Below are 14,667 nucleotides of genomic sequence, written 5' to 3'. Positions count from 1 at the left end.
ACATCTTTTGGCTTTCCTTTGTCCTCGTGCTAAGCAATTCCTTCCTAGCAAAAAAAAAAAAAAAAAATCACACTACATAAACATAAAAGTGGCAAAGCAAGTTTGGGTCCAATCAAGCCGAAAGCACCTGCAGGGATCTGAAGTAAAGATGACGACATTAGGGATTTATGGCATTACCTTGCTGGAAAACATGGAGAGCACAAAAATAAGGACACACAGTCATGCATGGGACTGACACGCAGGTACTTGTATTCACAAAACAGCCAGTGAAGACAAAAGGATATGGAGCAACAAAGGACAGAATACTTGGGGAATACTTGAATTTAACTCATTTGAATGCGTCGGTGAAAGGTGGGGAGGACCTGTGAAAGCCGTGTTTCTGTTTTGTTCTTTGTCAATGCTTCTGAAATTCCTTTCTTAAACTCACTAACCCAGATGTATTAGCATATGAAAAGGCTGGTAATCAAAGAAAAAACTCAGAGAATTAGCAACAAACAAAACACTGAAGCTCTGGTGACAGGAAAAAAATAAATAAATAAATAAAAAGTCCCTCTGCCTGCAGAGGACAGTGGGGCTTTGGCAAATTACCACCTAATGTGTGCAATGTATGATTCTTTTGTTATGGCCCTTCGGTGAGTTTCAAAAAAAAAAGAAAGAAAAAAAACATCCCCAGTCATGGAACATTTTTACTGCTCATTAAAATGGAAATGTGGTTAAAATCGCCCTACATGGGGAGGAAAAGGTAATGACGAATGTTGACCTTTTTCTCCGGTTTGGGATACATTCATTTGAGTGGGTGGAGGAAGGAATGGCTGCTGGCCCTGTGCTAGGAACCAAAGTCTTCACACACCTGCAAGAGAGAGAGGGGAAGGGAAAAAAAGCAACACAAATGCGCCCTATGAAAAGAACAGGCTGGATCAAGAGCTGGTGGGAGAGCGGAAGAGGGAGGGGGGAGGAAGGAGGGAGGGGGGAGCGAAGGCAAACCTTTTCACCAGGTCCTTGAAATACAAGCTGCAGGAAGCTAGAACATTTTGGTGGACTTCAAACTCTTTGCCTTCAACAATAATTTTCAGGTCTGTAAACTCTTTTGTTCTGCGCTGTTGGTTCAACTCCTTCAACATCTCTGTAGAAGAAGAAAAAGAAACAAACAGTGCCATAGTGAGGTTGAGAATTTCACCGTCTTTTTTTTTTTTTTCATACATACATGCATACACAAAGATAAGTGCATGGACAGCATGGCAAGAAAACAAAGGTGCAGACTGCAGAACACATTTATGACCAGGCTTAGCTTATTCGCATAGCAGAAAAGTCATAGGTACAGATTGGGTCAAGCATTTCTGCAAATATGAACGGAAAGAAGGAAGCATAGAGATGTGCATGTCAAAAAATAAATCATATATTAAACTGTTTAGGGTGGAAAGAAATTACTCAGAAAAGGCTAGTGTTTGGCAGAACAATGAATGAAAGGAAAAACTAGTGTTACAAAAGCCTTCAGACTGCTTGAACCTTATCGCATTTTGTCAGATTACAACCACAAACCTCTATGTGTTTTATTGTGATTTTATGTCGGACGACATGGTAGCTCACATTCGTGAAGTAAAAGGACATTTTTGTTCTGTGGGGATCATTTGAGTTCAGCTCTCTATACTCTAATAATCTTAAATTAAATCTAGAGCAACCACTTGCCTCAATAATCTTTTAGCAGGACGATTAGTCGCGCATGCCACAAATCTGGCCGTTACGTAAGGGTGGCAATGTGCAGTCTGCCACAAAGCATGTGGTCATGTGAGAATACAATTCAGGCTTTTATTGTCCGTATTCAAAACGCCACGTTATGAAAACCAAGAGTTCAGTCTTTACACAGGAAGTGCAAAGTTGGAAGAGACGGACCCTAAAAGTCTTGCAGCTGCAACTGCAGCAAAAGGTGGATCTATAAAGAGTTGACTCTGGCAGGACGGATAGAAATGCTTGCCACACTTCCTGATTTTCCGTTGTAAAACTAAATACAAAGAAAATTCCTTCCGCTTCACAACCACGCACCACGTCGTATCAGCCTCTCATATAAAATCCCTCAAAAAACACATTGTAGTTTGCGGTTGTACCTTGATAAAATATGAAAAAGTTCAAGCAGTATGAACACTTTTGGAAGACAATGTACATCAGTATTCAAAAAGACAGTTTTTTTTTTTTTTATATTCAGCGAGATTGTTAAACTTGTAGTAAACAAGCAGCACCAAGAGTAAAGGATCTTGGTCACGCACCTAATATCAAGATTAGAGAGGATCTAAAATACCAGAGGACTGAAAACAGAGACACTGTCAATGCATTATTCAAAATGAAATCAAAATCTTTGGCCTCTCACTTAAGCCGTACTCAGCACAGAGTTGACCTTCACATGTTATCCGCTAATCCCACCATCCTCTCCTCTCACGCTTTCAATGGAAAAAAAAACACCCATCCACGCACACACTTATCCTCCACTGGAAATAAAAAATAAATAAATAAATAAATAAACAAATAAATAAAGTCGTGGGGGGAGGGGAACAAGGACAGCACATTCTGAGAGAACATGCGTGGAGCCAGAAGCAATGTGCCGCTGAAGGCCACGGCACACAGAGAAATGTGGCGAAGCAGCGCCATGCTAAGCCTGGCCTTACTGTAGCGTTGGGTCGGGGGCGCTTGTTTGTCTGCATCTTAATGAGGCACCATGAGGGGATGCTGAGAGTGAAAATCAGCGGGAGACTGGCAACTTATCCTACAGCTCTGGGAGGGAGATCCGACGCCGACGCTTTGTTAATCTCCTATTGAGACTGCCACTAAAAACAGAGCTCTGAGAGACTTCGATTGCTAAATACAGATGAACGGGGACGTGGAACATCGTGATTATGGAAGGAGGCGCCTTCCAGACAAACGCTGCGGCATTAGCAGAGCGGTTCGCTGAGGCTACAGACTGTGAGGCACAGAAAGCAGAGCCTGCGTGGAAAAAAAAAAAAAAAAGGCACACCATCCAGGAGAGAGCGAGCAGAACCATGTGAGATAAGGAATAATTCAGATAAAAACAAAAAAAAGGTGGCAAATCCTTTCCCTAAAGCTAAACTGCGTACTACCTTCACAGAACTAGCTTAAATGTGCCAATCTGAACAATAGCAACCTCATCTGCATGACTGCCATGGTGAGTCAGCTGTCAGTAATGTCATGTGCTACGAGGAAGGTGATGTTTATGAACAAATGCGTGATTTAAGCAGGTTCAAAAACGCCAGAAACTGACCGATCCGATTGTGCCGATGACCAAAACGGATTTCTTGTTGTCATCATCCTGACAGAGGTCTGTGTTCGTCCCAGACTGAGAGCTAGGATTTAATTAACCTGGAACGACACTCACCTTTCTGTTCGACTAGAATATCTGCTCATTTAGCTCCTTCTATGCTCCCCGCCTGACACGCGCAGCTCAGCTATGAATTACCTCAGCGGCTGAAATTATACAGCGTAAAGACACATGACAAATAAGGTGCGATTCAGATACGTGCTTCGAACAGGGGGAAAAGAAAAGAAGAACAAACACGCCTCTATTCCAGAGTTATTGCATCAAGGAATGACTGACCTAAAAGAAAATGACCTGGTTATTAAACATGCTGAATACTAATTGAGGCAGAGAATAATGAGTGCTGCTGTTTTTGACAGTACATCTCCTGTACTCTGATTGGTTGCACGGCTCCATGGTTCATGTAAGCCATAGACATCCGCACAAAAACACAAAGGGCTGCCTCGTCTTTCATCAGTCTCTCTCTCTCTCTCTCTCTCTACTTTCCACTTGCCACTGTCAGTTGGTCAGATTTCTGATTACTTTGTGGACATGGAGTCTGAATAATGAAAGCACGGCAGTTCGGAGTCTGCATTAGAGGATTTCCAGGCAGCGCTATGGCTCTCACCTCTAATCAGCCACACCTCATACCACAAGTTCACCCCAAGAAAGGGGGAAAGTAAGCGGGAGAGATGGAGAACTCCACTTGTCAACAGACAATAGGCACCTCCCTCGGAGCTGCGCACACACACACACACCTGAAAGCGTGATGGAAAAGCTAATTATGGCTTCATGGGGGTGCATTAGCAGAGCACCCCCCAGAACAACTCGTCGCCACCGAGGACCATGAAACTGCACATGGCGTCCCCGTTTTTGGAGATGGGCACACAGAAGTGTGGAGAAGGAAAGCCATGCTCAATGGAACCAAGGCAGCGTTGAAACATCTCAATACTCTCCGGAGAAAATCTTTGAGAACTGTAAAGCTCTGCAAGACTCAGTCACACCAGATGGATAACATAGTGGTACGATTCCAAGTGAGCGAGCACCCTCATTGGGGTATTGTGTGCTACAGTGCAATTCTTGAGGGTGACACACAAGGCAAACACTGATGCCATGTCGTAGAACATTGTCCTGCCCCCCGAGCGCCTCACGGTAACACCGCCACCCTGCGCTATCTTTTCATGATTGGCCGACACGCCGCGGTGGGGGCATGAACGCTGCACCAACTCTGCTGTTCAGCCTAGTAACTCTACTCAAACATGTCTGTGCTCTGCGGCCAATGAGGTCTTCAGGTGGGATCTCAACTAGCCTATCAGCTTGCACTCGGCCTCCCGACCAAACGCCGCCGTGAGTCGGTTACCGAACAACTGATTGGCGGCAGCGAGAGTACGACTCGGCATGCGATTGGTTGCTGAACTGGGAGCCATTTTGGGGGTTTTGCACGCACATCTGTAGTTCCACCATTTTGTGCTACACAAAACCCCACCATTCACGAAGCGGTGCCTTAAGTTTTCGATTTTTCTTTTTTTTTTTTAAACTGTGTATGAATTTAGGCAACTCTCTGCTCAAAAAGTAAAGAATTAAATGAGATAAATCTGCTACTAGATTTCTGTAATGCAGTTTTGGGAACATAAACTACTTCTATTCCATGTTTTTACTTTTTTTTTTTTTTTTTAAAAGCAAAAAAGTATTGAAGTATTAACTAAATTGAAATGTGGCCTTACATAAAATATATTTTGTTAATTTCTATTAGGTATTTCCACTATTTCCACTCAATATTTTTTCCAAAGTAATACAATTACTTTTTAAAAATAAAAAAATATGCTTTGTATCATTTTTTTAAATATATATTTTTTAACATTTTGTTAAAAAAAAACAACAAAATATTACTTTGGCAAGAAAAACAGAAATTCTCTTCCTTTTGTACATTTATTTTTTTAGGAGAATTATCCGTTACACCAAACATTTTATTTCACCAGAGAAATATAAGGAAAAAGATCCATTTAAAACAGTTCTAGTTCCCCTTGTTGTCTTTCTTTCCAAAAGAGATCCTGCCTTTTAACAAGTAAACACATAATTACCTCTATTGGCTTGTCCAGAAGGAGAACATTCAACGTTTAGCTTCTTAAACGGATGCTGATGTGTTCGTTCTGACCTTTTACTTCTCTTTTAAAAACTTTAAGCAATCAATCAGCAGAACTCGCAGCTTAATTACACAGAACAAACCAGCCTCCCTGATCAATAAGCCAATGTACAAATTCTACCATAATGGCTGTCTTTAGATTGTTAAAAGGGTGTGTACTTTTGTTTTGAAAATCAACAAAATTATTATTTTTAAATATGACAATATTTTTTATTTGTAAATTGGCAACGAAAAAAAATAAGTATAAAATTGTTGATTTAAGAATATTTTTCTGCCTTCTGGTCAATGTTTGGGCAACGAAATTTGACAAATCTAATAAATAAAATTACAGTTTTTCTCTTTGGATGACTGACGTGATATGTTCTTCACATTCAACATTTTCAAGAAATAAATAAACGTACATTTTTTTTTAGAAATTCTTGTTTTGTTAAAATATTGTGGAAAAAATAGTATTGAATATTTACATGCATAATTATTACCAATTGTATTATTTTTTTATCATCATCATCAACAATAATCTTCTTGATTAGAATAAATAGAAACTTACAGTATCAGAAACATTTTTTTGATGTTTTAGCTTTGAAAGGTAAATTTAAGGAAGAATTCAAAAAGAAGCTGAGTGACCTTTTAAAGGAGGATGAGAGGCTGAGATGGTTGGATCAAAATAGGCTTCCTCAAGCAAAAGCCTTTGATACAAAGAAAATTTTTATTTCAAAGAAAAAGAAAAGGCAGAGTAAGACCACACAGTGCAAGGCACAGTTTAGAATATTGCAAACAAAGAAGCTCATTCTCAGTAAAAAGCTTTTCTAAAGCAACGGACGGGTCTCAAAAATGGCTTCTCCAAAACAGAGCAGAACTGGAGTGATGTAAAAATCAGCGTAATTAAATATTTGACAATTACAGGTGCACTGTCATCGTCTAAATCTGCTTGAAAGCCTGTATGTTTAGAAAATTATTTATGACCTTGATAAAAACTTAACAGCTCCATGTTGTACGTTGGTCTTTGCACAGCATACGCAAACAGCATCCTTCTCAAAGCTGGGTAAATATGTTATTTTATTTCTATTACTGCTTTAATTCCCGATGTAATCATCCTGCACTTATCCAAAACACAAGAATATATTTTGTTCACAGGAAAATGTAATTAAACAAATAAGAACATTTAATTTAGTGGCATTAAAAGATGCTCTGTTATAGTACAATCATTAAAAACATTTCAAAGCAAATTGCATCGCCTTTATTTGCTCATAAAATTTGTAAAAATAATTAGAATAAATTTATGAGGTATTTTAAAGAATGAATAATAAAATGAAGCGTCTTATTTTAATGTTGGAGTTAACACAAAAATAGCCATTAATAACTTGAATAATATGACTTTTTGCTGAATCTTGTAAATGTTCAGCATAAATTATAATCCAATTATATTCAAATAATTTAACGGATTGTGCTAATATTGTTTTTGAAATAATTTTTTGTAATTTAAGGAAGCGAAAAAATGTAAAGTGCTTCACACTTAAAAATGTTATAACAAAAAAAAGAGAAATCAGATTTTTTAAATTTACCATATTTTTTAAATTGTACAGCTAAACAAAAAGATTGAAAATAAAAACAAGTTGTTTTTTTTTTTTTTGCCAATCCATAAAATTCACTTCAAAAAGTCAAACCAGCTCTTGCACGAAGCTAAAACAAACCTCTTTCTGAGAAGTTTGTTGAGATAATTCTCGCTGTAATTTAAAAACTTAAGATCATACTTAAGGCAGTAACAAAGTACAAAAAAAAAAATTATATCTGTTTTTCGTTTTTAAGAATGGAAGGGGATAACCACCACCCAAGCTGAATGGTTCATCAGCAATCACTCCCTAGCACCGTCATTATGAACGTCTCGAAAGGCTCGATGGCTAAATGTCAGACTTTAGCAGGTGCAAAATAATATCAACACCATCACGCCAACTCATGGAGATGCCATCTGCTGGAACAAACAGAGCTTTCACGTGGATAAAAGCCGTCACGTCTCACGCGCAACCCAATTTCGCTTCAATGCGCCATTACTCGTCACACAGTCTCTGAAACGTACCTCGAACAATCATCGCCACATTCATTTCTGGAGACATCTCAACAGCCTTTGCCTACTCTAGGCAGAACAGCTCGTGCGCATCATCAGAAATCCTCAAGACCCCTTGAGATTCTAGCTGTCCTGATTTCAATCTGTAGGAGAGCACAGGCGCCTTATAGCCTTAGAGAATAGTCCATGATGAGGGCGCTTTATCCCCCCCCCATCCACCTCTCTTGCTTTAAACTTTAGTGCTGCACCGCTGGAGCCTCACCGCGGCTGTCAACTGGTCTGGACTGAGCTGTGGGGAGACAAAGAGAAAAGGAACTTGTGCCCCTCAAAGACGCCGCCTGGGCCTTTGTTTCCTTCCACAATAACACATCAAAAAAACCTGCAGCAACAGAAAAAAAAAAAAAAAAAGAGAAACCAAGTTGCTCTGTCCTGCGCTATATGCCGAGACCCTCTGTAAGGACCCACCAGCGGAGGGGCCAAGTGTGTGTGCATACACAGACAAACAGCTGGCAACTGTGAAACTAAATTGAAGCAAACACCAACACAAGTTCAGAAGATGGAGCACAAACAAAGATGCCCATAGAGCACCCAAAGGCCTGCTGCAACATTGTGACAGGATGTCATGCTATGTGTTCTGTTCTTTGTGTTCACTGAGAGGATGGAGGGGAAAAAAAAAAAATCTCCGGTCCCAGCTGGTACAGTGGCTTCCTCATTAGGCAGGTAGGGGGTACAGTGTCTGACAAGCGGTCATAGTCAAGTTTTAACAAGAGGATACTCCTGTGGATAGCAAACAGGAGCCCCGACATGCTCCTTCCTTCCTTGAGGCGCTGCAATGCTGGCACAAGGACAGAAATACTTCAGACACTTTGCATAAAAAGTTCAAGTACTGAAGTAGAAATACATAACACGTACTTTCTGTGGTTTTAAGGTTTTGTTGCTGGCAAAAATCTAAATAACTTAAGATATTTATTTCGGAGTGTGTTGTAAATTACTGTCTGAGAAGGTCCAACCTGCGTAAAAAAAAAAAAAAAAAAAAAAAAAAAAGCTGATTGCCACAATCTGACTAGTTATTTTTGTTGTTGTTCTTTTGATTTCTCATGACCAGTGAGAAGCAAGTTGGAAACTTAAAAAAAAAACAAAAAAAAAAAAAACAATGTTTTTCCTGTCAGTGAACACACCATACCTGAGTGCTACCCAGGTCAGAGTAACAACAGTAATGGCTTTGGCGCGAAAGCTATTACAGAGTAAGAAACGCTCGCTGTTAGCCGTTTTTAGGATCAGGAAGGTGTTAGAAATGAAGTCAGAGGAAGCACAGAGATGTAAGAAGCTATTTAATAGGAAACTGTGTTTTCAATAACAAACCCGAGACATGTCTGTGATTCATTCAAAGCTCCGAGAGGGTGAATAACTTTCAGCAAGTACCAAGAAGGTTGAACTTATTACAGCGAAGTTGCTCGGTTTTATCCTTCTGAGCTTTTCCTCCGGTCTGTCGTGGAGCATGCCGGATTTGGAGGCGGTGGCAGCTTCCTGGAAATGTCAGAGTTGAAGCGAGGATCTACTTTCTGCTCATCACCACTACTGGATACTAAAGATACATTAAAATGATTTGATAGATAGTACCTAAATGACTGCTCACGCTCACACACATTCAACGTGCTCCTCTGCTGCCAGCATAAATAATTAACGATTCCTCACAACAGGAATTTTTAAGGCCCTAACCCCCGCATTATGATTGGTGAATCTCAAAAAAATGAAACCCATGCATATGTCTTTCTTCCAACATGCACTGCTTTGTGTAAAATCTGTTGCTTAAAATCCAAACAAAAGGGATTTAAACGTGAGAAAAAACAAGAACGAATACTTTCATACATTTATGAAACATTCGCAGGACATACCTGATACACTGAAAAGCTGACATTACAGTCAGCTTTTCAGTGTCCAAGGAATCACTGTTTGTTTGAAATGTTTATATTCTCGCTGATATGATTCATCTAATCTGGATCACATGATGTGATATTTCCAACAGGAACCTGGAAGGCAGCTAAATGTGCCACTCAAGCGAGTGGGCCAGGAACACAAAGAAATAGGATGTAATGAGCACTGAGTAAGCTAATAATTCTAAGATAGTCCAACTATTTATATGTTAAAAAGGGAAAACTTTTGGATAGTTTTTTTTTTCCACTGGGAGAGGACAAATGTGTGCACTGTGGATGATTAAATTTTAAGCTATGACAGCCTGCCACATTGAAAGTAATGCCATACAGACTGGTGGCACCTCGTAACAGCAGGTTGTTGCTAACAGAATGTATTCCATGTAAACAATCAGCCTTTCTGTCAGAACCAAATTGCTATCTGGATTTTTGGCTGTTTTCAGCTGGCAGATGTGTTTACATTTATACAGCAGCAGAAACATTGCATCACTGGAGCTTCGATTTATTTAGCTCCATCACAAACCGTGCATTAAAACGGAGCCGCACTGTTTAAAATGAAAAGGGACGGCCTTCAACACCAGCAATAAAAATGAAGATGTACTTTGCAGAAAGGGTTGATGATACTGTGGGTTATTCATTAATTTTCAAACTTAAAATCACTCAAACGCTGCTATTCTAAATTTTCACATTCTTACTTCATCCGTGAGTCTTCAGCATTGATTGGTTTGATAATCATGTAGGACTGTAAAGCCATATTGAAAACTGATTCCTTTAGGGAATCTGCTAAAATGTGCATCAAAAAAAAAAAAAAAAAAGACAGACCTGCCTGGCTTAAATCAATCAACAATGCCTTGCAAGAACTTTCACACCCCTAAAATTTGTTCACACGTTTTCTCAGGTTACAATCTTTAGCGTTGTTTGCAGTTTGCATTAGATTTGAAGGGGAGACCGCAGAAATGTGGAAGCAGTCAGATGACAGCAATGTTTTACCTTTTGGTCTAGAAGTAAAATGCTACATGTGGTGAAAACTAACACTGCATGTTACTCTGAGCATACCATGAAACCATGAAACATGGTGGGAGCATCATCAAGCTGTGGGGGTCCCTTTGTTTGTCTGGTATAGGGAGACGGGTCAGGCATGACGAGGAGATGGCTGGAGCTAAACACAAAACATTTCCGGAAGAAAAACTTTTAGAGGCTGAAAATGAGACAGAGGTTCACTCTTCCAGTCTGATATGAAGCCACAGTTACAATGGAACTGTTACCAAGCAAAGCACAAAGTTTAGTCTTTAGACATGCAATGTCTAGACACACCATATGGATTAGTTTCTGCAAAGATTTTTAAAAGCCATGCATAATCTTTTCTCCACTTCTACTTTTTTTTTCTGGTGGTCTGTTTCATAAAACCCTGCTAAAGAATTAAGTCTGTGTTCTTACACAAGACAAAATTGAAAGGACATAAAATATGACTACGAGGCAGCGCATATCAGAAAAGAGCAAAACGTTCATCCGAACGCATCACGAAGGACGTCATTGTCAAGCTCAGCTCAGGGTTGAGTAATCCATCCTCCCTGCAGCCAAAGGACAATGTCACCATGGACAACGCGCGGGCCCCAACACGGAGACAAATGTGCAGAGATGCATATGTGGACACTATGCTAATGAAATTTCACGTACGCATGTCTGCATGCACAAACACCCAGCTACGGGGGAAAAAACAATGTCACCTGAAAATAATCCTAATGCTAACAGCGATGCTGTGGCTCAGGAGGCGTTTCTGGCTGGTGAAGATAACGTACTGTATGCTGGGAGGGGATCTGATAACAACCCAGTGGTTGTCCAACACTCCTCTATCTTCACCGTTAATTATGGTTAAGTTAAACTTTTAGAAACTGCTGGAGGGGGCATCGTGTTGTCTTAATCCGCATTATAAACCCTGCTGGAAAAAAAAAACAAGGTTAATTGAGAGAAATGAATCATTAGGAGGCAGGTGTTCATGCAAAGAAGCCTTTAAAAGCACCTTTGCAACCTGTGTGCTCTTTATGAATCATCTAGAGGGTTAGTTGAACCTCTAAGTTTGCATTAGAGGAGCTTGTGTTACAATACAAGTCACACTGAAAGAATCAAGTGCTGCTCAGCACAACCCTCCCCCCACACCCCCTCAATCCCCCCAAAAATATATTATTACCATTTGCAGTTTCAACTCTAGTACTTCTCCTCCAAGAGCTCACTGAGGCAGAGATTTGAAATTAACCCATCTCCTATCAGGATGACTACAAATGCAAAACTAGCCTCAAGGCTCAAAGTTAGGAAGCCTTTCCACATGTGCTGATCATCTGCAGTCTGAGTTTCTTCCCGAATGGAGATTTTTCTCAGAGGAAGCGCAGACGGACACTGGGAAACTTAATGTGATGAACTACAGAAGCTGCGTGCTAAAATAAAGGAAAACGAGATGTAGAGATTGTAAAAGGAAACGTACTAAGTTCAGATTCAGCTTTTGTAAGCCCCGAAAACACATCTGAAGAAAAATATCTATTCAAATATTCAGAGAAAGCAGACAGGAAGAGTCATCCATACAGAATAAACTTGTTCTATTGAATATCTGGTACCAATTCCAAAGAAGGAAAAAAAAAATCAGGAAATAAATGATTTTATGTGGCTCATCTGAGGCTCATCATATAACTATAATAAGAGAGTTTCAGGGTCGGCTTACCACAAATAATGCTAACGTTGTAGCCTATGTCTAGTTTACATTTGTGTATGACTTGTTTTGTCTTTACAGGGCTCGAGGACTATTTCCTTCCACTCAACTTTCCATGATTATGTTTCCTACAGACAGACTTGTACGCTTTGCAATGAATGTCAGTCACCGTCTGCTGGACAACTGTCAGCTCAGCAGCCTTTCTTGTGATTGTTGGGCAATAACATAAAAGTTATTCTCATTACTTCTACATAATGCTCTTCATTTGTGAAAAACTCATTTTAGGTTTTCACCATCTGTGTGCCACAGTCGTCATTGTTTGAAATGCATCACTCTAAGGTAGTGAATTTATACAACAAGAGTTTCACTTTTTAAACTCAGCTGCTAATGTAAATGTTTTTGATGATATTTTCATTTAATGAGATGCTGCTACACAAACGGGGGCCCCTAAATGTGTGTATTTGTTGTATTTACAGGTCACTAACGGAGCATCTCAGGGGATTGAAAACAGGACCGAAAACTGGAGCTGAGTAAGTAACTGCTGCTGCTGAAGACTAATGAAACCACAGCAGAAGTTCCTGCAAAAGCTTTTCTTAAAAAGGCAAAACGAGGAAGGCCTTACCAAAAAAAAAAAGAAGAAACAGAGTTTGTGTTGTGCTGTATATAGGTAAAAACCTGCTTGTGTCAATTAAACTGAATAAAATGCAAACAGAAAATGATTGAAGCCCAAAAAGTTTGAAGTTGTGGGTGGCCTGAAGGCAGCTGTGTTGGGCCCTCTCGCTCGGCCTTCAGATTGAGGCACGTACTGGCGTCCGATTATGGGTGTGAGAGAATGTCAGCTTGCTGCCCAGCTCCTCTTTCACCTTGGATGTGTTTATGAGTTTGGCTCGTGGACGTTCCACTCTGGCTTTACGCTCTGGCGACTGCGTTACCCCTCCAGGTTGCCCTAAACCGTAAGAAGTCCAAGCCACCTGTACTGTTCGTCCCTCCAACACCCCCAAAAACAAACACCAAAAAAAAAAAAAAAGGTACAAGAAAGAAAATCCCATGTCACCAGAGCAGCTTAAGATAAATGTCACATCTCCCCCTGAAGACAGGGGATATGTGTTTACTGTGTAACTTTGTGAAAGTCATAGCAGCTCGAGCAGAAAGGTTAGTAGAGGGGTTAGAAGGTATGTGGGAGTCTTCTCGGCAGACTGCACGCCTGGGATGAGCTTCCACAGCCTACAGAGTGGAATCAGGCGAGTAATCTTTGCTTTTCATCACTCCTCCCCCACCACCACCCCACCATCTTTGCTTCTTTCCTCCATCCTTCCCTCCTTCAGCTCGCTCCTCCCTCCCTTCCACCTTTTCTCTCCAGGGATAGAAAACAATCTGTTAGGTGACTAGAAGGCCCCACAAATTCTGATTGTGCACAGCATGCTTCAGTGCTTATGTATTGCTGGTGTGTCCTTGTGAAGTTGTAATCTAAGTTTTAATCTCTAATATAATACTTTTTTAGCCTTCAGAGCAGATCAAGGCAGCACATAGGAAAACAGCGGCTGTATCTGAGACCTGAGTGCAGCATAATGATAATAATGCTCAAGCGTACGAGAGCCGCAGCTTTTAGAAAAGAAACACTTTCGACGAATCTAATAGAAGCAACGACACGTTGCCGTTTCAGCACCTCGTCCTCATGGCTGAAGAAGGCTATCAGGCTTAAGGAGAGCACTACTAGCCAACAAAGATCACTTGATTGCAGTGCAGACCATTATCATTTATCTAAGTCACGGGAGAATTATGTCTCTTCACATGCAAAGCCTGTTGCTAACTCTGTGGAATAATGAGTCGGAGAGGGCAGCGGTCTCGCTAATGTCTCGTCCTGTCATTAGTATTTATTAGATGCCCTGCGTGCATTATCAAACCCATTTAAAAGTTTCTAGGTAGAGAAAAGTTAGGCAATCCACTGGGATAAGTGAGCATGGCGTCGACATTAGCACGTTGCTGGTACTTCGATTGTCTTTTTTCCTTTTTTATCCCCCCCTCTCTCTCTTTTTTTTTTTTTGCTGTGATGTTACAGAGCATCTGCTGCTGTTTCAATTACAAGTTCTCTCTGTGTTGCAATTATGACTTCTCATTAGATAAAAACACCCACTACTGACTACCTTCCTTGCAACATCTGCTGTGCTAACAAAGCTGATAACCTATTCCGGGGTCGTTCAAGGCTTCGGTATGCAGCTCACAGCAGTCCGTCCCGTTAAGTCAGATCACCACTGGCGCAAAGCGTTCCACATCCAGGTTTATTTTGTTTCCAGCATGTCTTGCACATTACATACTGGACTTTTACCATTTTTTTCCCCCGATGAGAAAGTGTAAAGCTTGCTGAGATTTCAACTTTTAACTTCATGCTCTCAGTTTATTTTTATTTTTTTTCCTCTTTGTGCTACACCTGGCTCCACGTTCTGTTCAGCTGTGACACCTTTCAGGAGGGGGCCGTCGCTGGAGCTGCCCACAACTTCACATTCTCCTCCTAGAGATGTTACACTTGAC

General features: G+C 40.5%; 1 protein-coding gene across 5 annotated transcripts in view; it reads right to left on the bottom strand.

Annotated features, from left to right (window-relative positions):
• The window catches only part of klhl29 (kelch like family member 29), a 273,769-nt gene that overhangs the window by 106,661 nt on the left and 152,441 nt on the right, over positions 1-14,667 (bottom strand). For 4 of the 5 annotated variants that reach the window (XM_017302254.1, XM_008398295.2, XM_017302252.1 and 1 more), the window contains one exon: positions 985-1,123. In XM_017302254.1, coding sequence (XP_017157743.1) covers positions 985-1,123 — 139 coding nt within the window. Of the gene's footprint in view, positions 1-760; positions 851-984; positions 1,124-14,667 lie in introns of all 5 variants that reach the window. The other variant, XM_008398293.2, reaches the window with a different exon arrangement.

Source organism: Poecilia reticulata, linkage group LG21 (assembly GCF_000633615.1).
Source record: "Poecilia reticulata strain Guanapo linkage group LG21, Guppy_female_1.0+MT, whole genome shotgun sequence".
NCBI classification, from domain to species: domain Eukaryota; kingdom Metazoa; phylum Chordata; class Actinopteri; order Cyprinodontiformes; family Poeciliidae; genus Poecilia; species Poecilia reticulata.
Note: the sequence above shows the minus strand (reverse complement) of the source record. Positions and strands in the feature narration are given on the sequence as shown.